Raw genomic sequence first — 25,055 nt, forward strand, 5'->3', positions numbered from 1 at the left:
CTTACCCATAACTGTGGCAGTTCCGAGGTGAAATGTCCACTGTGTGGCACTTAAAGCGAGTTTAATTTTCACCCAAACAGACAAGGTTTTTAAGGTTAATGCTCTATCGAGTTTTAAATCAACAAAACTGACTCCCTACCTGAAACCTTAAACCTAAACCTAACCAATAGTGTCATAAAAAGCAAATGTGAGATGAAAAATTAAATTGCTGAAGCAACCATTTGTGGTGCTTCTATGACACTTCAGTACTCGTACCCATGTCCTTTGCATCGCAAATGCAACATTCTATCTGTTGAGCTACTGCGCAATTTGATCAGACTCGAACAACCTTGTAAATGTTGTTGATTATGTAATGCAAATATTGAAATGTATCACTTATATCGTCATGTGCTTGTAAAAGTGTTTTTAAGTCATAAGATTGCATTGTGTGAGGAACAAGGCAAAAAGTATGTGTTTACGAACTGATATTCTGCCATTTTACTTGTGATTTGTGTGAATAAAATAAGTGCATAAAATGCATTGCTGTTGTAGCGCCTCTACATTTACATTTATGTAATTTGGCAGATGCTTTTATCCAAAGCGACTTACAGTGCCCTTATTACAGGGACAATCCCCCTGGAGCAACCTGGAGTTAAGTGCCTTGCTCAAGGACACAGTGGTAGTGGCTGTGGGAATTGAACCAACAACCTTTTGCTTACCAGTTCAGGGCTTTAGTCCACTACGCCGCCACCACCACTCCCTCTAGTGTTCATTTCACTAGGAAACTCCCACGACACGTCAATACGTACAAGACACTTTATTTAACCAAAAACTGTACATCTCAGTGGTAAGAAATTAATGTTAGTTAAAGGTAATTTAATGTCTATCAGTTTTTGATGTCTGTCAATAAATTCTAATTTTTAATTAGAATTTAAAACCCTAAATTGTGTTGAAGTCATTGGTTACTTGGAACAATTTAGGTACAGTGCTGTTTTAGAAAATATAAAATCTGGGCTCAATTTTCAGTACTGTGGTAATGATAAAAACTATTGTGCATGTTCCAGCAAATTTTACATATTAATGGTTGAATTAAATCTTAACATATTATTTGAATTCTCCATATTTGGTTATGTGATTGGCTTATTTTAATTATTAACATTTACATTTATGCATTTGGCAGATGCTTTTATCCGAAGCAACTTACAGTGCATTCATTTTATCAATTTGTATCTGTTTTTGTGTTCCCTGGGAATCGAACCCATTATCTTGCCGTTGTTAGCATCATGCCCTATTACCTATTAACTATTAACTTAACAATAGATGAAAACAAAACATGGCTTGTAGACTGATTATTGATATAATGTTGCTGTATGTTTGCAGAAAGGTCCCCGGAATTTAGAGGGTAAGTGAACATTATGGGAACTATTATGCAAACAAACGTTCTACTTCCGTAAAAAAAAAAAAAAAAGTTCCTGGCTAACCTAAAAAGAAACCTAAAACTAACATTCCCAGAAAGTTCTGGGAACAAAAAATTGTTAGTTGTGAAGCGACTTCAAGCGATAAAATCACTGTCAGTGTGAACGGGGCATTAATGTGATCTAGTGAGATGTGTTGCCTATAGCATACTGGTCAGAGGGTATGATAAAATAAGTTAATTTTTTTGTTTTGTTTATTATTTGTACTTAACACATTAAACTGACAGACCAAATTTTTTACCTTATCTTTTCTTTTATCTTCATATCAGCCCTAGTCAAATCTCCAGACGGATCTCACAGTGAAATCAGAAACAGTAGGTTGACTTTTCTCGTGCTAAAATCGGTCTGTGTGTACCGAAATTCAAAATACTGCCCCCAGTGGCCAAACTGGTATGTGTTGTTGGGCGTATGGGAACGTGTTCCATTTTCCATTTGAAATGTCCACAGAGAGGCACCAAAAGCGAGTTGTGTAGTGAGTTGTTGTACTGTACCCCCCAACCCAAAACTAAACCTAATCATAAGTGGAGTAAAAAAAAATACGTTAAAGGGAAATGCAATCTCTGAATTGTGCTCATCACTGATTATGCGAATGTGATTACTTCCTGGTTTCAATGCGGGATTTAAACCCTGATCTTCCACTCTGTGGACATAACAAACATTGGGTTGAAGGTAAACACACTGGAGCCGATGGAAAAATGTCTGATAGGAGATGGCTCTTGTTGATGAGTCGGCATAATGTGACCGATCCTAGGGTACCGGAATTATAGGAAACAACATGCCGACTTCCCATGTGATCATGTTTAATCTGTTGATGACTTTTTTGGGGGTAGATGTGGGGAAAAAATAATCTAACTGCTATAAGGACAGGCAGATTGCTTTCACTAAACCACTATAGCTCTCCTATCCTTGATAGTAATCAAAAGCAAAGAGAGGAGATGGGAGAGAGGAAGATTGAATTGATTGCCAGGGCAGACCTGACACCGTCAGGGGGATAGAAAATCGTCTGGATATAACCAAGTAAACTATATCAGTCTGTATTTGGGTTTTACACAATCCCGGCTGTCTAGACATCCTATGGTAGTGTGAAGACTGGCCATCAAAAATAATTACCTCTGATACACTTGAGGAATCGACTGAATGCGTCCTTAGGAGGACCTCTTTGTTACTTCACATTGTGGTCAAATTAGTTTCGTGTTTGATGTACAGAATAATACCCATTTAGTTCTCAGATCATAAATTTCACATCTTAAAGCCAAATTAACTTAGAGAAACATAAACATGTATTCTTTGCATACCACAAGTCATACATTTTTTCAGACTAATGTTATTAGCTTTATAAATCCATTAAACAATTTAAACATTTGCCATTATAACATCACATCAATTATAAAATGATCATAAATATATTCCTTTTCATAACACAAGACTCTGTTTAGGGAATATACATTTTATGTTTTATAAAAAAAGAATAGAAATCTGCAATAGTAACAAAACTTAACAAAAATAGACAAAAAAATTATGCCCGTTTGACCTAATGAGCTACAACACCCAGAATATTTTTCCTTGCATATCAAAAGGCCTATTTCCTAGTTCCTTATTAAAAACCATTCAGCTACAGATGGATATAAAGCATGTGGATATATCAAGCAGAGAGGCTGATCGTTTTTCAAAACTAATAGAGTCTTATCAGCTGAATTTCATTTCATTAGCTCTCAGATGTAACTTATATTGGCCTCGGCCATTGCAGCCAAAACAATCAGTGGATTATAGCCTCATACTTCATGAAACAGTTTCTGATAACGCTCAATCACGACCTTGCCAGACCAAAACTAATCAAGGAACTTCACCTTTTGTCAGGTATATTAAAACTCTATCAAAGGTCTGATAACCAGGACAAAGATACAAAAGGTATGTGTCAACACATTTGAACTGTGGATCGAAACTGTCACTTGACTGTCACTGATGTTTTTAAAGGCTAAATAAGCTTAAAAATCCTTGTAAATGAATTAACAAATCTTCCACCTGAAATTGATGGAACGCTTGACCTCCTTATACTCAGAGTTAGACAGAAGTCCAATCAGAGGGTTTGTGGTAAGCCCTAGGATTTGTTATGAAACCAAGCCATTAGCGTAATCTTCTGATGGGTGAAGCTGAGCAACTTACTGTAGAATTGATATTTGAAACTATATTCTATAAAGAGGCTTAAGCTATTTAATTGTGTATTATAATATTTAATATGATTAGTTTGATCTAACAGAATGATGTTTGATGTTCAGAAAGGAATACTAGCAATAGCATACTGTTTGCTGCCTAGAATTTAAATTTTATTTTATTTTAAATAGTATGTGAAACGGTACGCATTGTCCTAACCAAGCGTAACGCAATACGTTTCCAGCATCAAGTAATTTGTCTGTCCACCCCCAATCAGGACATATAAGAACACATTTAAATCATCAGCTATGGCATAAATTTGTCTTGTTTATGGCCACCTGAGAGTGATTGTGTGATCACTGACCTGTAACGAGGAGGGGGGCGTGGCCGGGCCGTGATGGAGCACGGCCGGCGCTGAATAAGCTGATCAGTGGGAGAGCGAGATAAAGAGGCGGCCAGAGGTGCCGGATTGAGAGAGAGAGATGCACGCGGCCGCGTTGTGTGTCCTTGTGTTTTATGTTGGTTAAGTTTATGTTGACCATTAAACTTTATGCGAAGTCCTCACCACTGCCATCTGCCAGGGGAGCAGCCACGGCCGTCTGCCTGTGGACGGAGGGGCGCTGTTGGCCTCAGAGAGCCGGAGGAACCGCGGCCATCTGCCGAGAAGGGGAGGATCAGCAGATGTGTTGCATCAGCAGTGTGGGAGACCCAGGTTCGGATACCGCGCTGAAACCAGAAAGTAATTGCATTTGCATAATCAGTGACGAGTACGAATCAGAGATTGCATTTTTCCCTCTAACATTACATTTTTAGTCCACTGAAGGTTAGGTTTAGGTTTGGGGGTTCAGTTTATAAAACATGCATTCCTCTTCACTGTATTACATCCAGTACAGCTGAAAACAACTCGCTTTTGACGCCCCTCAGTGGACATTACACTTGGAAAATGGAGCTCACACGTGCCCATACGCCCAACAACACTTACCACTTTGGCCACTGGGGGCAGTGTTTCAAATTTCGTTAAGCACAAACCGATTTTACCTAAAGAATAGTCAACCTACTGTTTCCGATTTCCATGCGAGATCAGTCTGACATTACATCCATGCATTATCTCCTGCATGATAAAGGAAATGTGAGCAAACAGGATGTGCAGACTTGAATTTGCTTGTCTACATGAATTACATAAATATGCCAGACTTGCATTCCAGACACCATAGATCACAATGTTTTTGGTCATGTACTGACTATTAGACATATAACCATGGTAGTTCCATACTCTTCTTTGAAGTACCTTGTGATTATGGGACATGAATATGGTAATCATTCAGTACCATGGAACATATCAAAGTACAGAATATATAAATAAGAAGCCTGCACACTATTAAAAAAGGGGACATACACCACCAAATGCGAGAACTGAGTGAGTTTTACTGCAGAATGTCAAATGTTTCGGTCACAGGTGACCTTCCTCAGTGCTTCAAATATATAAATACCACAGTAGTACAATCAGGGTTGGAGTAACGGAATACATGTAACGGGATTACGTATTTAAAATACAAAATATAAGTAACTGTATTCCACTACAGTTACAATTTAAATCATTGGTAATTAGAATACAGTTACATTCAAAAAGTATTTTGATTACTGAAGAGATTACTTTGCATTTTATTGTCATTTTAATATTTAGTCCTTTCAGATGGAAAACATTTATACATATAAATGATGCGATCCAAAGTGCATTTGAACAGCGGTGAAACACTTTCTTATGATGTGTTACATTCATACGAGCAGACAGAGAAGTAAGTTTGTAGTAAGTTTGGAGCAGAAGAAATAGAAATAAACCTTGTTTAAACTGTCAACTTTACGCTAAGCTAAAATGCTATTTCTAGCCGTTTTACATGCACACGTTACCTGGCACAATCATATTTTTTTATCAAGAAAATTCACGTTGGATCATAATTTCTTTTTTTCTAGTAAGACCTTTGATATTAGGGCAAAAATCATATTCTTGATAATTTTTGTATTGTTTTCCTGTAAAAATATCAAAAAATCCTTAAAACAAGATCAATTTGATTTATCTTGTTTTAGAAACAACACTGCATAAGATATTTCGGTTTTTCAGAGATGTATTTTTAACATGTGTATTTTGTCTTAATATACTGGCAGAGTTTTTATAGTCAAAACAAGTGAAAAAATCTACCAGTGCTGAAGAAGTAATCCAAAGTATTTAGAATACATTACTGACCTTGAGTAATCTAACGGAATACGTTACAAATTACATTTTACAGCATGTATTCTGTAATCTGTAGTGGAATACATTTTAAAAAGTAACCCTCCCAACCCTGAGTACAATCTAGTAGCATCACTGTACCGTGGTGCCACCACAGTAAGTGTTTCATAAGGATTTGAGGTAATTAAATGAATTAGAACTTATGAGCAATAACTTTTTATTTTTTTTATTATTCTTTGAAGTACCATGGCACATTACATCTTTTTTCATTTATAAAAAGTACCAAAACGTACCATGGTACTACTACCATGTTAAACATGTATGTTTTTTGACATGTATCATGGCAATAACATGTTTTGGGACATGTACCATAGTATTCATAAAAGTATCTTGTAAATAGCATGGTACAATAATATGGTTATCATCATCATGGTATATATCTGATACATCATTACTTTTTTAAAGGGGTTTAAGGAAATGAAATGAATTACTTTAACAGCCCTCTTCCATACACACTTTCGGATCATTTCTAAGTCCCTCTTTACATGGGATTTTTACCTTGAAATAAAAAATTCCATGCTGTCATTTTACAACACCATGAGACTGTTCACCTATGACACTAATTCATATCTGTAAATTGTCTGATCCAGTAGATGGCCACATTGAGCCAATTTCATATGCAAATCACTGCCTCCAAGCCCTGTTTATATTAAAACAACTGTTTTGCTCAATTGTAGAGGATATTTAATTGGTATTAAATTGCATGTTCGCAAAGATGTCCGCATGATGTAGGCTCTATGAGACTATGGTATCAGTATTGATTTATAGCCGTGAAAGCAATACAATTATAAATACATAGGGTAGGCTATTTGTAATTATTTTGTGGCTATTAGGTCATACAGAATGCCTACGAATATTCTATCTATCGACTTGCAGTTACAGAAGAACATGGTTTGGGATGCGACAACCTCCTCTGCTCCTCCAAAGACCTGTCAGAGCTTCTCTGAAAAAGCCAATGACGAGACTGAATGCCACTCTGTTCTTCAATTACAAGCTAGAGAAACTTAAGAAGGCTATCGAACCGAGAACTAACCAAGTGGGTCCTGTCTGTTACTTCTGATGGACTGCTGATGCTCAACAGAGCAACGATATTTATATATTTACAATTCAAGGTGTGCGCAAATAGGTAATATTGGAATTAAGAGACACATTTAAAGTCTGGTCTGTCCCCCCCCGTTATTATTATTATATATTTCTTTTCTTTTTTTTTTTTTTAATTTATTTATTTATTTATTTTTTTGCTAATGCATTGCAAAGTTGACATTTCTTGGGAATATGCACGCTCCACTGCTCCTCGCAATGCACACGATGCAGCGCGCGACAGGACGGGTGAGCATGAGCTTTAATTCCACATGATGTGCATGGGACGACCACAGCGTTTCCTTATGCAATAGTCAATGCCAACGCTTTAGAAATCAGTTATACAAATACGCACAGACCTTTTAAGGAAAACTAAAGCACGAAATATGGTTTTTCATCATGCACAGGATGGATTGGGGACAAACCGGACGCCTGGAACGTGAGAAGCGCGCCAAATTGCGCCTATCACTTTACTGTTGAGTCTTATGCATTTGCAGCTGATGCTAAATAGAATCGAGATACACTGAAAAGCGAGAGAATACTGGATATATTTAGTCTAATTAAAGACTTTGTTTTCTGCCAGTTAAGTGAAACGCCTGGCAAAAGTGCGCGATAGAAGGACACAACTCTCGTTTCTGGCTTCAAAATCAATGTGAAATGCGCATTTCTTGTTGGTTTTCAAACGGATTCTTACCCGTTCTCTCTGTGGAACAGAGTCTGCGTTGGAAACGGCATGAGACGGACGCGCTTCTGCTTTCATTAACGGGGACAAATCAGACGGACGCAGTGGAAATTCGATCGATAGGCAGTATCGATAAGCTCATATATAAGGCTAACGATCACGCCTGCCTGTGTTTGTTTAACCTGTTTGGGAGAGTATGCTGTGGGACTATGAACAAACTGCTGACAAGGTACTGAAAGAATAAACAGTCTTAATTAGACATTGATATATGTGTATAAACAATATTAAGTGGTTATTTTACTAAATATATGTCAGGATTTCCTCTCTCATTTCTGTTTTTGATCAAATCATGTTGATTGGGAAGGTCTGTGGGAGTTCATGGATCAGTTTTTTGGCACCTCAAGATTATTTAGTTTTGAAATGATGATATGCATTTTGCAAGATGACTTATGCAGTCAACATAGTCATGGACAATCCAGATCAACTAGTTGCTTGTCTATACGCAGCAGCTGCTCTGATTCCTGTGTAAACAGTCTTGGGTTGGACTTGGTCTGGAATTATGGGGTGACCGCTAATTTGACACGGTGAAAAAAAAAAAAAAAGCCATGGATGTGAACTACTCCACGGTCCTGGACAGCAGTGTGTCGCCGCGTGATTCGTCCAAGCGAGTTCTGACTGGCTGTTTCCTCTCGCTGCTTATCCTGACCACCCTACTGGGCAATACGCTGGTTTGCGCAGCCGTCACAAAGTTCCGCCACCTGCGTTCAAAAGTCACCAACTTTTTTGTTATATCGCTGGCTATTTCAGACTTGCTGGTGGCCATTTTGGTTATGCCATGGAAAGCGGCCACTGAGATTGTAGGGTTCTGGCCATTTGGCGCCTTCTGCAATGTCTGGGTGGCCTTTGACATCATGTGTTCCACTGCCTCCATCTTGAACCTGTGCGTCATCAGTGTGGACCGGTACTGGGCTATTTCCAGCCCGTTCCGCTATGAGCGCAAGATGACGCCCAAGGTGGCGTTCATCATGATCAGTGTTGCGTGGACGCTGTCTGTTCTTATCTCCTTCATCCCTGTGCAGCTAGACTGGCATAAAGCCCAGACAACAAGTTACACGGAGCTGAACGGCACCTACGGCGAGCCTCCCCCGGACAACTGCGATTCCAGCCTTAATCGAACATATGCCATCTCCTCTTCCCTGATCAGTTTTTACATACCTGTGGCCATCATGCTGGTCACCTACACCCGCATCTACCGGATTGCCCAGAAGCAGATACGCCGTATCTCTGCCCTCGAGCGCGCGGCCGAGAGCGCCAAGAACCGCCACAGCAGCATGGGTAACAATGGCAGTATGGAGTCTGAAAGTTCCTTCAAGATGTCCTTCAAGCGTGAAACCAAAGTTCTCAAAACCCTCTCTGTAATCATGGGTGTCTTTGTGTGCTGCTGGCTGCCCTTCTTTATCTTGAATTGCATGGTTCCATTCTGCGAGCCTAATGAGAGTGCCGACTTCCCGTGCATCAGTTCCACCACCTTTGATGTCTTTGTTTGGTTCGGTTGGGCCAACTCCTCACTCAACCCCATCATCTATGCCTTCAACGCTGACTTCCGAAAGGCATTCTCCATCCTGCTGGGCTGCCATCGACTCTGCCCTGGCAGTAATGCTATTGAGATTGTGAGTATTAACAAAAACGGGGCCCCTCAATCTTCTTCCCAGTACCAACCAAAGGGCCACATCCCGAAGGAGGGCAACAACAGCAACTATGTAATCCCGCACAGTATCCTCTGCCAGGACGAGGAGACCCAGAAGGTGGAGGACGACTCTGGGGTAAAAACCTTTGAGAATCTATCTCTGTCCATGTCGGGCAATTTGGATAGCGATGCTGATGTTTCCCTGGAAAAGATCAACCCCATAACACAAAATGGGCAGCACAAATCCATAACATGCTGAATATTCTGTTGTCAAAATTCTCTGTGATGCGAGCAAAGAACCCTTATTTCTACACAGTATGGAATCCAAACTTCACTGAGGACCTTAAAAAATTATTTTCAGACTAAATGAAACTCGTGTAAAACAAAGAATGTTCCAAATGAAGGCACTTTATGCTGGATAACTACCTGCAAAATGTTCGCAGCATTTATTATTGACGTTAACATGTCAGTTGTCACAAGACATTAATGGAAAATAATGTGAACAAACCATGTATGCATATGTATACATGTTATGCATTCTAAATGTGTATACATGTGCATGCCTATTTGGTTGTGATAGAAATACTGTCCGAGCTGTTAATACAAGGACCAGAGTTAGTACGTTAGATACATTTATTGTAGGTGAGTGCTTTGCCTAAATTGCTCACAAGTAGAGATATTTGGTTGCATCTACTGTCGACAATAAAATGTACATAATGTTGTGTATATTTTTTACAGGTTATCAGAGTTGGCTAAGTCAACATCACCCTGCGCTGCTAGTTGTGATAATTGAGTTCCAGCAAACAAATATTATATGTGCAAAACCACCTCATAATGTGACAGAGCAGTAGCTGTTTTCATCCAAGCATACTTTGGTACGATCTCGGGGGTGGGGGGGTTATGTGATATATCAGCTGTGGACATGGCCATGATATTTTCAGGACAGCACAGGGGGAAAATATGATCCCCCAGTAATCTCACAGGTCGTTACCCACCATTCGATTGTCATTACTCTCACGCTTAAAGAAACTTTACTAATGGTTATTTTAAACCCAAGTGCAATAGGCCTGTCGGTGTACTTGCATCCATCACAGGATTTGTTTAAATGTTAGGTTACATCTTTGAAAGAATATGTGGTTGTGTTTTTGTTACTGCACTGAGATAATTTTCTTACTCAGTATTTTTTCTGTCTAAATGTCCTAATAACAAGATACTGTACATTAACTTAAGAAGCAAACTGACTGAAGATTTGAAGGCTTGTTTTCAGAGAATCTAACAAATTTCGTGCGGTTTATGCTCAAACAACAACAACAAAAAAACTATTTGCCAATGGGGTGAGAAACAAATTAAATTAATTGAAAGGAAAAACAAGTTTGAAGCTTTTTTCCACTACTGAGAGAAAAAATAAAAAGGTAATTCTGACCTGTTATCTCATAATTGCGACTTTATACTCACGATTGCAAGAAACAAAGTGAGAGTTTAGATCTCGCAATTGCAAGATATAAACCAGCAATTCCGAGATCTAATCCTTCTCGCAATTTCATGTTTATATTTCGCAACTGTGACCTAATTTCTTGCAATTGTGAGATCTAAACTCTCAATATTTCTCGCTATTGTGAATTTATTTCTCTTAAATGCATGTTTATATTATGTAATTGTGTCAGTTGTGACTTTATTTCTCGTAATTGCATGCTTATACCTTGCAATTGCAACTTAATTTCTTGCCATTTGCGAAATCTAAACTCTAACTTTGTTTTTCAAAATTGCAAATCTATATTTCACAATTGCAACTTTATTTCTCGCAATTGCGACTTTATTTCTCAGAATTATGTGTTTGCAATAGCGATTTAAATTCTTGCAATTTCGAGACCTAAACTCTCATTTTGTTTCTCGCAATTGCAAGTTTATTTCTATAATTTCTTGCAATTGTGTCTTTATTTTTCACAATTGCGAGTATATATTGCATAATTGCGACATTATTTCTCGCATTTGCGAGATCTAAACTCTCAGTTTATATTTCACAACTGTGACTTTATTTCTTGCATTTACCACTTTAGTCATAATTGAGAGAAATAAAGTCGCAATTGCTAGATATAAACGTGCAAGTTGTTAAAAAAAGTCAGAATTACCTTTTTTAATTCCGTTTTCCATGGCGGGATCTGACTTCCATATTATGTTTCTGGAAACACTTTACAATAAGGTTCCATTCATTAACATTAGTTATTGCATTAGATATACTGAACAAACAATTAATAATATCGTTTTTTACAGCATTTATATTTCGTTGTTAATGTTATTGAACAAAAATACAATTGTTCATTGTTAGTTCATGTTAGTTCACTGTGAATTAACTAATGTTAACAAATAAAACTTTTGATTTTAAAAATGTATAAATATATGTTGAAATGAACATGAACTAAGGTTAATAAATGCTGTCAAAGTATTGTTCATTGTTAGTTCATGTTAACTAATGTAGTTCACTGATGTTAATAAATGGAACCTTATTGTAAAATGTTTCCATTTTCCAAAACCCATTGGCAAACATGTTTTTTTGCAACATCACTGAATTTTATTAGATTCTCTGAAAACAAGACTTAATGTCTTGTGTCATTTTGCTTCTCAAGTAATAGCTTCGTGTTTTAAGGATGTTTAGATATTTTAACTAGAAAACAAGCTTAAAAAAAAAAAAAAAACTGAGTAAGAAAATGATTCTTAACAGTGTGCCTCTCCTCACTTATTCCTTCCACTGTAAACATACAAAGTGGTAATGGCTGCCTTTTAACAGAAATAAACTGATGTCTTTGGGTTTCTTTTGCCAACTGTGTGGTTGAACTGTGATCTTGGTCAGCGTGAAATACAGTTAATGCAAAACAGAAACAAACCATTACTGTATCTTATGCAACACGTGTCCAGCCTCCCAGAAAGCTGCAGACATGTTGTTGACCTTTCCAAAATTATTAGACACCATAGGAAGCTCTATGTAGTACTTTCTAGTGCTTCAAAGCATATCCAGGATTACAAAAATCTTGCTTATAGTTATTGTGCAGAATGTTGTTCCTGTACTGTTATGTCAGCTATCAGTGTAGGATTGCGAACATATGTCAAAACCACAGGTACATTGACTCATACTCTGACGATTTAACCATTTAGCTGTCTCTCCTTGTTCAAACAAATTATGTGATGTACAAACAGTGCCCTACTTTTAATAATTTGTTGAGCTGTTTTGTAAGGTTATGCAACTGCCCTTGTAAAGTTAATTCCAGGGCCTACTATACAGTGAGCGCTTTCCCATGAACATCGTGATTTGACCGAATTGACACACATGAGCTTGTTCTCAGAGTGCATTATTAAAAAAATGCACGCAAAATGCAAATCGCTATGATTACTGTAAATCAGTGATGTGAGCTTTTAGTCAATAAGCATCAGTTTTCCCTTGCGGCTGATCCTGGAAACTTATTAAAAGGGTAGTTCACCAAAAAATTACAATTCGTGTGATACGTGGAACACAAAAGGAGATATTAGGCAGCATGTTAGGGACTGACAACCTCAGTCACCATTCACTTTCATTGCATCTTTTTTAATAGAATGAAAGTGAATGGTGACTAAGGCTAACATTCTGTCTAACATCTCCTTTTGTGTTCCTTGGAGTCATACATTTTTGAAAAAACATGAGGGTGAGTAAACAGAATTTTTATTCTTTGGCAAACTATGCCTTTAAGTCCACAATGAAATAACATTTCTTATATGTTCGCTTCAATAAAAACCGTGAGCCAAACAGCTGAAGACATCATGATGAACTTGAACTAAAAAATACATTTGACTCCAATCGATAAAAACTAAAGTTTTAAACAAATGAATAATTATGTGGACAACTTGTAGAGGTAGACAGATAAATAATGGCTAAAGTAAACATTTGTCTAAAATTGGACATTATCTGCTTCAGGGAGTTTTCTAAAAGGATGTGTTAGGACGTGTATACTCCGTCTGCTCACTCGCCTGCCAACGACCAATTCTTCTCAATGCTGCTATGGAAATATTCAGCTGTAAATGTATGATTTTGTTCCAGAACATTCGTCTTAACCACCTCTACATGTCAAAACAGCATCTTCAACTGAAATGCTAATGTTTGTCCCCTGACATTCACAAATTTAATAGGAGATATTTAAATATGTAAAATTGTGGTTCTTGTAGCATTTGGTTCAGTGAAATCACATGTATTCTCTCCAATGGGGCGATTAGCACTTAAAATAAGCATCCATGACATTCTGGAAAGTCCCAGGTGCTTTTTTAACTGCAAATGCTAAGGTATTCCCTGCACTTTTGGGGACCATGTGTAGTTCTTTAATTATAAGTGAATAAAATAACAGTTGGCCAAGTTTCTCATTTTCTTTCTTACCAAAGATTGCAGGTTTGTGTTTTGAGTTTTCAGGTGTTTTCTAGATGGTTTCTTGGGGGGGGGGGGGGGTTGCTAGACAGTGGCAGCACAACCCCCCCTGAAATGTCAGGATTGCTGCATTTTGCCATCATTTTATGGACATTCATTCCAAGGTTGTACAAAAAAGGGTTATTTCACACCCTAACCTCGGACACTCAACAAATACAAATGAGCATATTGTAAGATAAGCTGAAGAAAATAAAAACTGTGTTGTAAGATGTTAAAATAGAGATGTCAACACAAGTGCTTTTTATCTTGAAGTCCTTAATTGTGAGTAGAGAAAACAAATGTATGTGTTGTTTTTATGTGGGTTTGTCATGCAGTTAAAGCACTCATACAGGTTTGGTTACAGTGCTTTTTGGCATCTTTTGGAGGTCTTGGAACAACAGTCCTATCAAACCAAATCAGTTCTAACCCGAATCATTTACTACCCCTAAAATTAGAGGGAAATTGCAAAAAGCACTGGAAAAAATACAATAATAATACAAATGTATAAAATAAAATAACAATGATAATTTTTGTCTTTTTTTCTAGTAAAAATATTTTACACCCTTAAAAAAATGATAATTTTACTTGAGAACAAAAACGGACATAAGTTATGTCTTAAGTCTTTTTTTTTTTTTTTTTCAGGGAAAACTATTCAACTCAATTCAAAGGGAAAACAAGTTTATCTTTATCACGACATTTGCACATTAAATTCTCACTTTAAACATGAACCTCACTAAATTGTGTTAGATTTCAATGACAACAAGCTTTGCTTCTCAAGTAATTCTGTCTTGTATTTTTTTATAATGTTTAGATGTTTTTACAGGAAAACGAGACAAAAATACAGAGCCCTAAACTTACCCTAAAATCTGATTGGTTTACAGAAATGTTGTTCCTGAACCAATAAGGATGTTGGTCCAGAAACTCGCTCTACTTGGCAAAATCATGGTGACTGTACAAGTTCATTTGTGTGCTGCAGTTCTTCAAGGTATACCCAACCGATTTATTACAATACCTAGTTTACAATTTGTATAAAATGGTCCCTTTCTGTTTGCTAAATAAAAGTGTATGTTGTTTTTGTAATCCTGTTGTTTGCTGTATTTTCCCTTACTTACAATATGGGGTATAATGGCATCTGTTATGAAGGATTTCACTGCCAATTCTTTATTTAAAGGTCAACTCTGTTGCAAAAATCGATAGTTATTGATTTCGACATCAATGACGCACTTTTTTTCTCAGCTAGGGATGTCATCAATCGGGTAATTTACATAACATTGCATATGGAAAGGGAAAACTCAGCTCGTTTAATTGATTACTGATTATTTTTTTATTTTTTACTGTTATTGTCATATTGTGACCTCAAGGCTTGCCACTGAGAGGTATGAGAGACTGATGTTATTTATCACAGTGGAGTGAACTGGATTTAAGTGTTTTATCTGAGGGCAAAGCAGCAGTAGTCAGTGGGGAGAACAGGACATTAGTATCAGCAACTGTTTGAGCAGTAGATCTATCTTCCTTGCTGACCAACCTGGATATGAACAAACGCCTGGACTGTTTATGGAGTTCTTAGACTTTATGTGCAGACAACTGACTCAATAGAGCCTTAAAATGGCTTAACCCTGCCTTGGTTGTACTGGAGGGATATCTGTTTTTAGAAATGACATACAGTATACTGCAAAAAACAAACATAGAAACAAAAATTTAGTATTTTCAGTATTCTGCTTTTCATAATACATTATTTTAAGAATGTTTAGATGTTTTTAGTGGATTACAATGCAAAAATACTGAGTAAGAAAATTATTCTTATTTTGCAGTGTACTTACAAAGATGTTGTCTTAAAAGTATACAGTAGTTCACCCAAAACTATTAAACACAAAAGGTGACATTTAGTGGTAAATCTTTACTGTATCCATATACACAAATATATATATATATATATATATATATATATATATATCATACAAAAATAACATTAAAAATGTAGATAATACACATTGTACCAACACAGCTTTTAAATACTAAATGCACTGTATTACAGTAGTTTTGGGGTACTTATTAACTTGTCATCCCATGCCTCAGATAAACATTGACACAGCATTTGCTGTGAAGAAAATGTGTAGAAACACTCAGGACACTCAAAGCCTTCTTAAGTACTGGTTTCTCACATAGAGCAGACAAACTTGCCTGTTCTGCACCTGCAATCAGGGGCAGACTGGCCATAGTGAGAGCTGGGACTTTTTCCGGTGTGCCGCGAAACAGCTGCGATATGCTAAAGCTTTCCGGGGGCCGGTTTCTATGTAAAATCCAGGGCCGATTTATCTTCCCAGTCCACCAATGCCTGCAATATTTGACCCCAAGTCCACAATTCTTTGCAACTGCGATCTACTTTTAACATTCATTCCATAAAACCAACAAATCATGGCAAATGTTAAAACTGCTTCAATAAAAGATTCATAAAATAATGTAAGTACAGTTCTGTCAACATTAAAAGCCTTCAGCTTCCTGAGTAAATACAAGTGCTTCTGTGCCTTTGACACAATCAAATTATAAGCTACCCATTGTAGCTTATTATCAATCACTAAGATATTTATAAGAGCTGGCCATTTCAACCTATTTACCAGCAATATTAATTTTGGTACAGGCACTAAAACTTTTATTGAAATCTATTCTCATATCTTTATTTTTACCCTCATTTTTTTCTAAAAGGGATGCCTCGCACCAATCTAAAAATACTTCAAAATAGGTCCACGCTCATGGAGAATGTTGAGGATGTTATTTCCATAGTTGTAAAAAGGATACCAACCCCAATTGTCAAGCTTCAAAAAAAAAAAAAAAAAAAAAAAAGAAGAAGAAAGTACCATAAAAGTTGTCCCTATGACTCATGTGCTTATTTAAAGTCTTCATATGCCATATAACAGCTTTATGTGAGGCTTGTGGGTCTACTTTTTTTTGTTTGTTTTTTGGGGGTCCTTTTCTGGTCTTGATAGCCCCTGGTCATTGTCTACTTTAATTGTTTGTAAAAAATTAGCCTAGACATTTTCATAAATTTCTCCTCTTGTGTTCCTCAGAAGACAGAAGATCATACAGGTTGAAATGACACAAGAGTGAGTTTTCATGTTCATTTTCATCTTTATTAAGGTCCAAACGTGTAATGAAGCACTTTTCATTTTGCAAAAATGTTGCCATGGTCACGTTATGTTCATGAGATCAGGCTGGTTATTTCCTCTAATATCCCAAATGAAAAGCATAAGCATATTATAATTAATGGTATTAATGAATAAATCATTAATATGTGGCATGACACAGTTAATGCATTTTTCGTTGTATGTCATTGTACTGTAATTTTTGACAGGTTCCGTTGTCCTTACCTGAACATTTAACGTGACTTGTAAGACAATTGTTTCCAAACAGTACATTTCTCACAACACTTGAATGAGTCAGTACACATCGGATGTTGCCTGTAAGGCTTTTTTTTTTTTTTGGTTTGGCTCCTGTGTTAACCCAGAGGGCATTGTACTGATGGCCATTCAAGTGCAAAATACAGTATCATGATTAGTCAAATGCATTGTTGCACATACATACGGTATCAGTATGGGAATATGATGAGTAATAACAGCCATGGGCTGGGTACACACCCCTTAGGGCTGGTTTTCTGTGGCGATCTGACCCGGTCTTTCACCAACATAAACTGGAGTTCACAAGGTCCCCGTTTGGAAAAACACATTGTCAAGGTTAATGACAGGCCTGGGGCAGAGCTCACTGTGGTGGAAAAGGGATGTCTATGAGCCGTTGTAATGTTTTATGTAACTGGCGTTCGGGTCCCGATTTCATCACAGTGTTGGAATCAGCGTGAGCACTGTGCTCGCTAAAAATATCACATTTGCAATCGCACCACTCACAGGAAATGAACACCACAAATGAGATCTCTTTAATATCTCAATCGTTTCTCTTTTCTCCTGAGAAATACTAGTAATCTTACACATCTCCTCTAGAACATCTCTAGAACGACAAGTTTTTGAACACTGTGCCCAAATATGCCTACTTTATTACTATATAGTATGCCAGCATATTATGGTACAATGTTTCCCAACCTTTTTTCTGCCATGGCACACTTTTTAAGAATATAAAATACCACGGCAAAAAAAACAAATTCTGGGGATTTTTTTTTTTGAAAGAGCACCAATTCCAGTGATTTTAGTGATTCAAGTATAGCAAATTACCTGCACAATTGTGCAGAATTAGCTACAAAATAAAGGGTATTTTGGTATGGCTTGCTTCTGTGTAACAAATTTGTTCAATTTTATGAACTGATTAGTTCAGTGACTCCTTCTGGAGATGCCAGTTGGTGGCAACAAATGAGGGTCTTTTGTGCTACGAGTGAGTCATTGAATCATTTTGAGATGTTCACGACCGAAATCTACCAAGATACTTTATAGTGTTTAAGCATTAAAAGAACAAAACAGATCTATAATTTTCCTTCAGTTTGTGCATGATTTTTCATCCAAAAAGACAATAATAATAGTCTAATAATAGTGAGTTTTAATAACATCCTTACTTTCTCCTACATTAAAACTTGCATGACTACAAATCTACTGACTTCAGTAGAATGTTTAAAAATGATATGAACAGTGGGGGGCCTGGGTAGCTCAGTGAGTATTGACGCTGACTACCACCCCTGGAGTCGCAAGTTCAAATTCAGGGCATGCTGAGTGACTCCAGCCAGGCCTCCTAAGCAACCAAATTGGCCCGGTTGCTAGGGAGGGTAGAGTCACATGGGGTAACCTCCTCGTGGTCGTGATTAAGTGGTTCTCGCTCTTAATGGGATGCGTGGTAAGTTGTGCGTGGATCGCGGTGAGTAGCATGTGTCTCCACATGCTGTGAGTCTCCGCGGTGTCATGCACAGTGCACCACGTGATAAGATGCACGGATTGACTCTCTCAGAAGTGGATAAAATGACTTGTTTATGTTTAGGTCTTAGCGTTTTCTTGGTGAATTTAAATTAGTTCAATTACTGGGGTCTCTGACTCTCTGATACACAGAAACGATAAGGTAATATTTAATTAAAAGTAATCATGAGACATTCAATATCTCTTCACAAATTTGGACAGTTTTTAAATATTTCTTGTTGCTTTGTATTCTCAGAGACATTATTTGTGAAGCAAAAATGTGTGTAAAAAACACTTTGGTGTAAAGTGCCGTCACTTCATAGACTTCAGTGTATTCTGCAGCGCTGACGCAAGTCATGTGAAAGACCCTTAACGTGAATAAATATGAGTCACTTTTGCTCATTAATCATAGCTCTTCACAATCACAAAAGTGACAGATTATGGTTTCAAAACTGCGAATTTCACCGAAAGGTGAGGAGTTTGCATCTCTGAAATTATTATTATTATTTTTTATGCATTTATTTATTTTGTGGAATTTGATAATTTGGCACAGTGGTTGGGAAACACTGGTATAGTATATCAAATGAGTAGGATTTCCAAATCCTCAGTAGTTATAAAACAGTAGGCAAGAAATTGCCTTCAGAATCAGAAAAAGACGTCAGATTCAAAGCACTGAATTTCAAAATACAGTGGAGAACCACAATCAGGTGGCTCTTTTCAAATGTAAATGCTATACTGTATATACGGCAAGAAAATTGTGGTTACATTGTACAGGTTTTTCAAAACGAAAGCAAATAATTTTCATTGCTGTTACAACATCATATTTTTGGGTCACAGGACAATGCCCCTGTTCCCGTATGAAGTATGTCTGGAATGTATTCATACTACATATTATATACATAAATAACATACTTTATTAATGGTCGAGAAGCACATTCTTCATAAAATACAGTATGTACCGTGAAAGGGTCTCATTCATGAATCACGAGCAGAACAATTTTTTTGTGTAAATCGTAGGGGTGTGCAGCGAAACCATTATCTGTATTTGTATCTGTATCTGTTCATATGACAAAACGATATGTATCTGTATTTGGATAAATCTGGTTGTGGGAAACCGGAAGTGCATCAAAACTAAATGAAATGCCCATTTTTAAATGTTACTCTTACATTTATAGTTTCTATTATTAAAATATGCCTTGTATATGCCTTTTCATAATAATAGCCTAATAATAATAATAATAATTATTATTATTATTATTATTATACAACTATTATTTAAAAAAATATTATTTTATCCTTTTTTGTTCTTACCAGATGAAGCTGAATTTGTAGGCTACATTAACTGTGGAATATGTTAGCTGTGGTTTCTCCTGGTATTTCTGATATTAATATCTGTATGAAACAGAATTTTCATTTGTCTGTTCATGTATAACAACATTGTTCTGAAGGCAGGAGGTGTCAAGCATAATGTGAAATGTCAAGCACACATTTTGCAGTGAATAATAAATACAAATTAAAACATTAAAAGAAATTAAAATAAAATCAATATAGCCTACAAACAGGTGAAAGTCCCGTAAGTCTATCAGGCATTTTTACTATAAGACACAATATTTACTATAAGACATTATTTAGTTTAATAATAATAATAATAATAATAATAATAATAATAATAATAATAATATTCGGATGAATCTGTTATTCATTATGAAGTCATTATTCGTGCCTTTCCAAATAAGGTATTCGGCTTTGGGCACATCCCTAGTAAATCGTATTCTCGTATTCATGAAAGTTTTCGTATTTTCTAAATGTAAGTTTATATGAACCAAATGTACACCTGCTCCTGACCACGTATAAATTGGACTATAAAAGGCAGGGGCACTGCAACACACAGACTTACTCGGGCTGAAGCCCAGGGGCCCCTAACTTCCAGGGGGGTCCAATTCGCAGCATCCACCAACTTATTCTGCCCCGTCGATTTTCGTGAGAGGAGTGCATCTAAACGTGTTCAGCGGGAGACGCTGATATAAACAGGGAGACAGTGCGCAACAGTGAAAGCAGTCAGTGTAGCAAATGTTAATGTAGTGTGTCATAAAATAACTAAATGCCACATCCACTGACCACCCACCCCCACCCCGTTTGTCATGCATAAGTGCTTAGCATGGGGCAAAAAAGTCATGGGAAGATGCAGTTTGTATTATATTTTCTAGAATAATGAGGATTGAATGCACTTAATTAATTATAAAACCCTTATATTGCTGTTCTGCATATATGTTAAAAGCTTACTATTTGCAATCACTAATGAGTCTTATGTCTATGCCTTACTTATATAGCGTTTTCATAGGCGTGGAATATGATCATTGTGATTATTTGCGAATGTTTGGAATTCACTAACATACACAAGTTTATGCTGCGTGCATTGGTGAATCTGGCAGAAAGTTTTCTGGAAGGTCCATTTTACACCAAAATGACTCCTATTTTACTCATATATTTACAAAAGTTTCATGAATGACTCTTATTCACAAATTCGGATGCATTTAAAGATTCGGAGTGTCTATTTGCACACCGGTGTAAATAGCATCTGCCACACAGGGCAGCTATTTGCACCCCAATATTCTGGTGGAACCACAGAATCTACTCTTAATATTTCCTTTAATACTACATAAAATAATAGAAACAAATTAATATAAATGTTGATTTCATCGCAGTTATTTGCTCACTGTGGCATCGCTTGTGTGTAGATTGCATCAGACCAAGGTTATTTTTTCTCTGGTAAGGTTAAGGTTAGGTTTAGGTGTAGGGGTTAATGTAGTGTGTATGTGGGACTCTAAATAAACACAATAAACACTTCAGTAATGTCCATACTCAGGGTTGGGGAGTAATGAAATACATGTAACGGGATTACGTATTTAAAATACAAAATATAAGTAACTGTATTTCACTACAGTTACAATTTATATCATTGGTATTTAGAATACAGTTACATTCAAAAAGTATTTTGATTACTGAAGAGATTACTTTGCATTTTATTGTCATTTGTTTCATTTAATATTTAGTCCTTTCAGATGGAAAACATTTATACATATAAATGATGTGATCCAAAGTGCATTTGAACAGCAGTGAAACACTTTCTTATGATGTGTTACATTCATACGAGCAGACAGAGAAGTAAGTTTGAAGTAAGTTTGGAGCAGAAGAAATAGAAATAAACCTTGGGTAAATTGTCATCTTTACGCTAAGCTAAAATGCTATTTCTAGCCATTTTACATGCACATGTTACCAGGCACGATCATATTTTTTTATCAGGAAAATTCACATTGGATCATAATTTATTTTTTTCTAGTAAGACCTTTGATATTAGGGCAAAAATCATATTCTTGATAATAATTTTTGTATTGTTTTCCTGTAAAAATATCAAAAAATCCATAAAACAAGATCAATCAGATTGATCTTGTTTTAGAAACAACACTGCATAAGATATTTCAGTTTTTCAGAGAATGTATTTTTAACATGTGTATTTTGTCTTACTGTACTGGCAGAGTTTTTATAGTCAAAACAAGTGAAAAAATCTACCAGTGCTGAAGAAGTAATCCAAAGTAATTAGAATACGTTACTGACCTTGAGTAATCTAATGGAATACGTTACAAATGACATTTTACAGCATGTATTCTGTAATCTGTAGTGGAATACATTTTAAAAAGTAACCCTCCCAAACCTTGTCCATACTGTATGTTTGTCACGCCACCATTGGTCTCCCAGTCCTCCACTATAACCTGCTCTCATTCACTAACACTAATCCCATTACTGGCATCACCTGTCACCAATCACACACTAATCAAGGACTCTGTTTATACTCACCACTTAACTACAGTCATTGTCTAGTCACAACAATTGCAGCATTGACTTCACATGCTCTTTTCCCAAGATAAGTGCTGTGTATTATCATCTATAATATTGTTATTCTGACTTCTTCCCTTTTGTTTATTTATCAGTGGAGTCTCTAAGTTTATTATTGTTTATCTTCATAATTAAAGTACTGCATTTGGGTACACCTACATCCTCTGTGTTTGTCTTAATCCTCTTCAGTGTGACAATGTTAGTATTTAAATATGGGTGCAAGTAACTGTGCAATTAGTATCTACCATTAATTGCACCGGGGTTGGGGTGCAAATAATATTTGCTACTATTTGCACTGGGGTGTAATTAGAATATACCATTATTTGCACCAGGGTGCAAATAGCATCTGCCTTAAAGATTTCAAACATTTCTTAATAAATTCCACCAAGACCAAATTTTCTAAGTTACGCTATTTGCCATAGCTTTTTAAGCAAACATTTATTTATGAACAATTATCTTGACTGTTCTGATTTCTTAGGAATTTTATGAGAAATATTTGAGACAAAGTTGATGCATAAATGAAACATAACTGCCCTGTGGTAAACAAACAATCAAACAAACAACTAAAACTAGCCTAAGCTTCTTGGCTGGTCTTAGCTGGTTTACGCTGGTCTCACAGCCCCCCCCCCCCCCACCCTGCTTGTATTGATACTGAAGGTGGATGTATTTTACTTCAATCCAGGTTGTTCACCGGTGTGGAATAACAAGATTTAATTTTCCTTGCAGCCAGCTGACAACTGTAGAGATTCCCATTATGTCCAATATGATTCAGCACCGCAATGCGCGCAAACACGCACATACACTCATAACTCAAATAACATCACTCTTGCCAGTTTTGAAGCTGTTTTGCCCTTGCTAAAAGGCATTGAGATGGATGGCAGTGTGACGTGACTGACTGAGTGAAGCTCAGAAATAAACTGTAGAAGAATTAAGCACTTTTCCTCACTGTAGTTAGCGTTAGCATCACAGACAGTAAGTAAACAAAGCTTTGCATTGGGTGCAAACATAGTGCAGTATATTTGTCTCGGCTGCTGTGGCAGATGAAATATTAATGAAGCAATTTGAAGCAAACTCAAATATTCATTTGTTTACTTTTGCGACACTTCCTGTGTTTTTTAGCTAAGATGTTGTGACTATGTGCTGTTAATACAGCGTTGTGGGTAGGGGAGCCTGGGGTTCTTTTTTTTACATGCTTTACTCCAGCCAGCAAATTTTTTTCAGGGTAGGTTTCTTTTTGAAAGTCAGTTTCTATATGGACATATACCATGAAGTCTTGGGAACAACATTTTCCATCATTATTGCTAAGGAAAACATAGTGTACAAAAACCCCATATGCTGTGTTGCATTATAACACCTTATTACACAGGTCTCTGGAATACTCGATTCTGACTGGTCAATGGCACCTGCGGTCTGATATTTCTCACTAGCAACCGCACATCTGGGGATTATAACGTATCAAACCGGTCATCCGGGTATTGAGAGTCATCTTTACTACTTCTCGGATCACTATGCAGTATCTACTAGTAAGTTAATAAAATAATCAATGTTTCACATCCATTTATTTATTTATTTTGCAAGTAATCTTGTAATAAGCTGTATAATGAGCAGTGAGACGGTCATTTTGTTCAAAATAAACACCAACAGTGCTCGAAAAAGTGATTTCTTCTTTCGTAATTACATTATTTAAATTCAAATCAATATTTTATGTCCATTTATTTATTTGGTTATAAGCGGTGTAATAAGTGCAGTAATGTACAGTCAGCCAGTTATGGCAAATTATTACACGGCTCTCTGGAATACTCGGTTCTGATTGGTCACTAACGATTTAATATTTCTTTGTAACAACTGCACATCAACATTCATCTGGGTATTAAGAGTCATCTTTCCTGCTTCTCAGATCACTGTGCATTCTCTACAAGTAAGCTCATTGAATAATTTCAACTCAAATCAATGTTTCTTGTGCATTTATTTATTTATTTGGCAATTAGTCATGTAATAAAATGCATAATGAGCATTCAGGAGTTCATTAATTACAAAATTAACACCAACAGAACTCCAACGCAAACTGCAGGTTGATTTCAGCTATTCAGCAATTTTTTTATTCTCATATAATTACATAATTTCAATGTAAATCATTATTTTAAGTACATATATTTATTTATTTGGCTAGTAGCCATGTAAGAAGTGGGATAATGTACAGTCAGCCTGTTGTTATCAGAAAATAACAACAGGCTACGCCGTAACCACCGTAGTTATGCATAGCCTACGTCATAGGTTCAGTGTTGAAGTTTAAATCAGCCTTTAAATGTTACACAGATACAACAGTTGACAGAAGCGATTGGGGGAAGATCAATGACTGTTCATTTGCAACAGAAAACCGGTTTGTTGAGCATTAAAGCTTAAGCTTAATTATGGGAAAGAAAATGCTTGACAGAAAATATTGTCTTTCTCCATTGATTGCAGCGTTTTTGTGTGTGTCCGCTCTGTTTTTCAATTGTTTTCTTATGTGAACAA

General features: G+C 36.5%; 1 protein-coding gene across 1 annotated transcript in view; it reads left to right on the forward strand.

Moving 5' to 3' along the window:
* Window positions 1–7,227: 7,227 nt before the first annotated feature.
* Window positions 7,228–25,055, forward strand: part of LOC127430425 (D(1)-like dopamine receptor) — a 37,845-nt gene continuing 20,017 nt past the window's right edge. Inside the window, exon 1 of the mRNA XM_051680182.1 lies at window positions 7,228–14,749. Within this exon, the coding sequence (XP_051536142.1) occupies window positions 8,260–9,600 (1,341 nt within the window). The 5' untranslated portion in view covers window positions 7,228–8,259 and the 3' untranslated portion in view covers window positions 9,601–14,749. The remainder of the gene's footprint in view (window positions 14,750–25,055) is intronic.

The sequence above is a fragment of the Myxocyprinus asiaticus genome, chromosome 40 (assembly GCF_019703515.2).
Source record: "Myxocyprinus asiaticus isolate MX2 ecotype Aquarium Trade chromosome 40, UBuf_Myxa_2, whole genome shotgun sequence".
NCBI lineage: Eukaryota > Metazoa > Chordata > Actinopteri > Cypriniformes > Catostomidae > Myxocyprinus > Myxocyprinus asiaticus.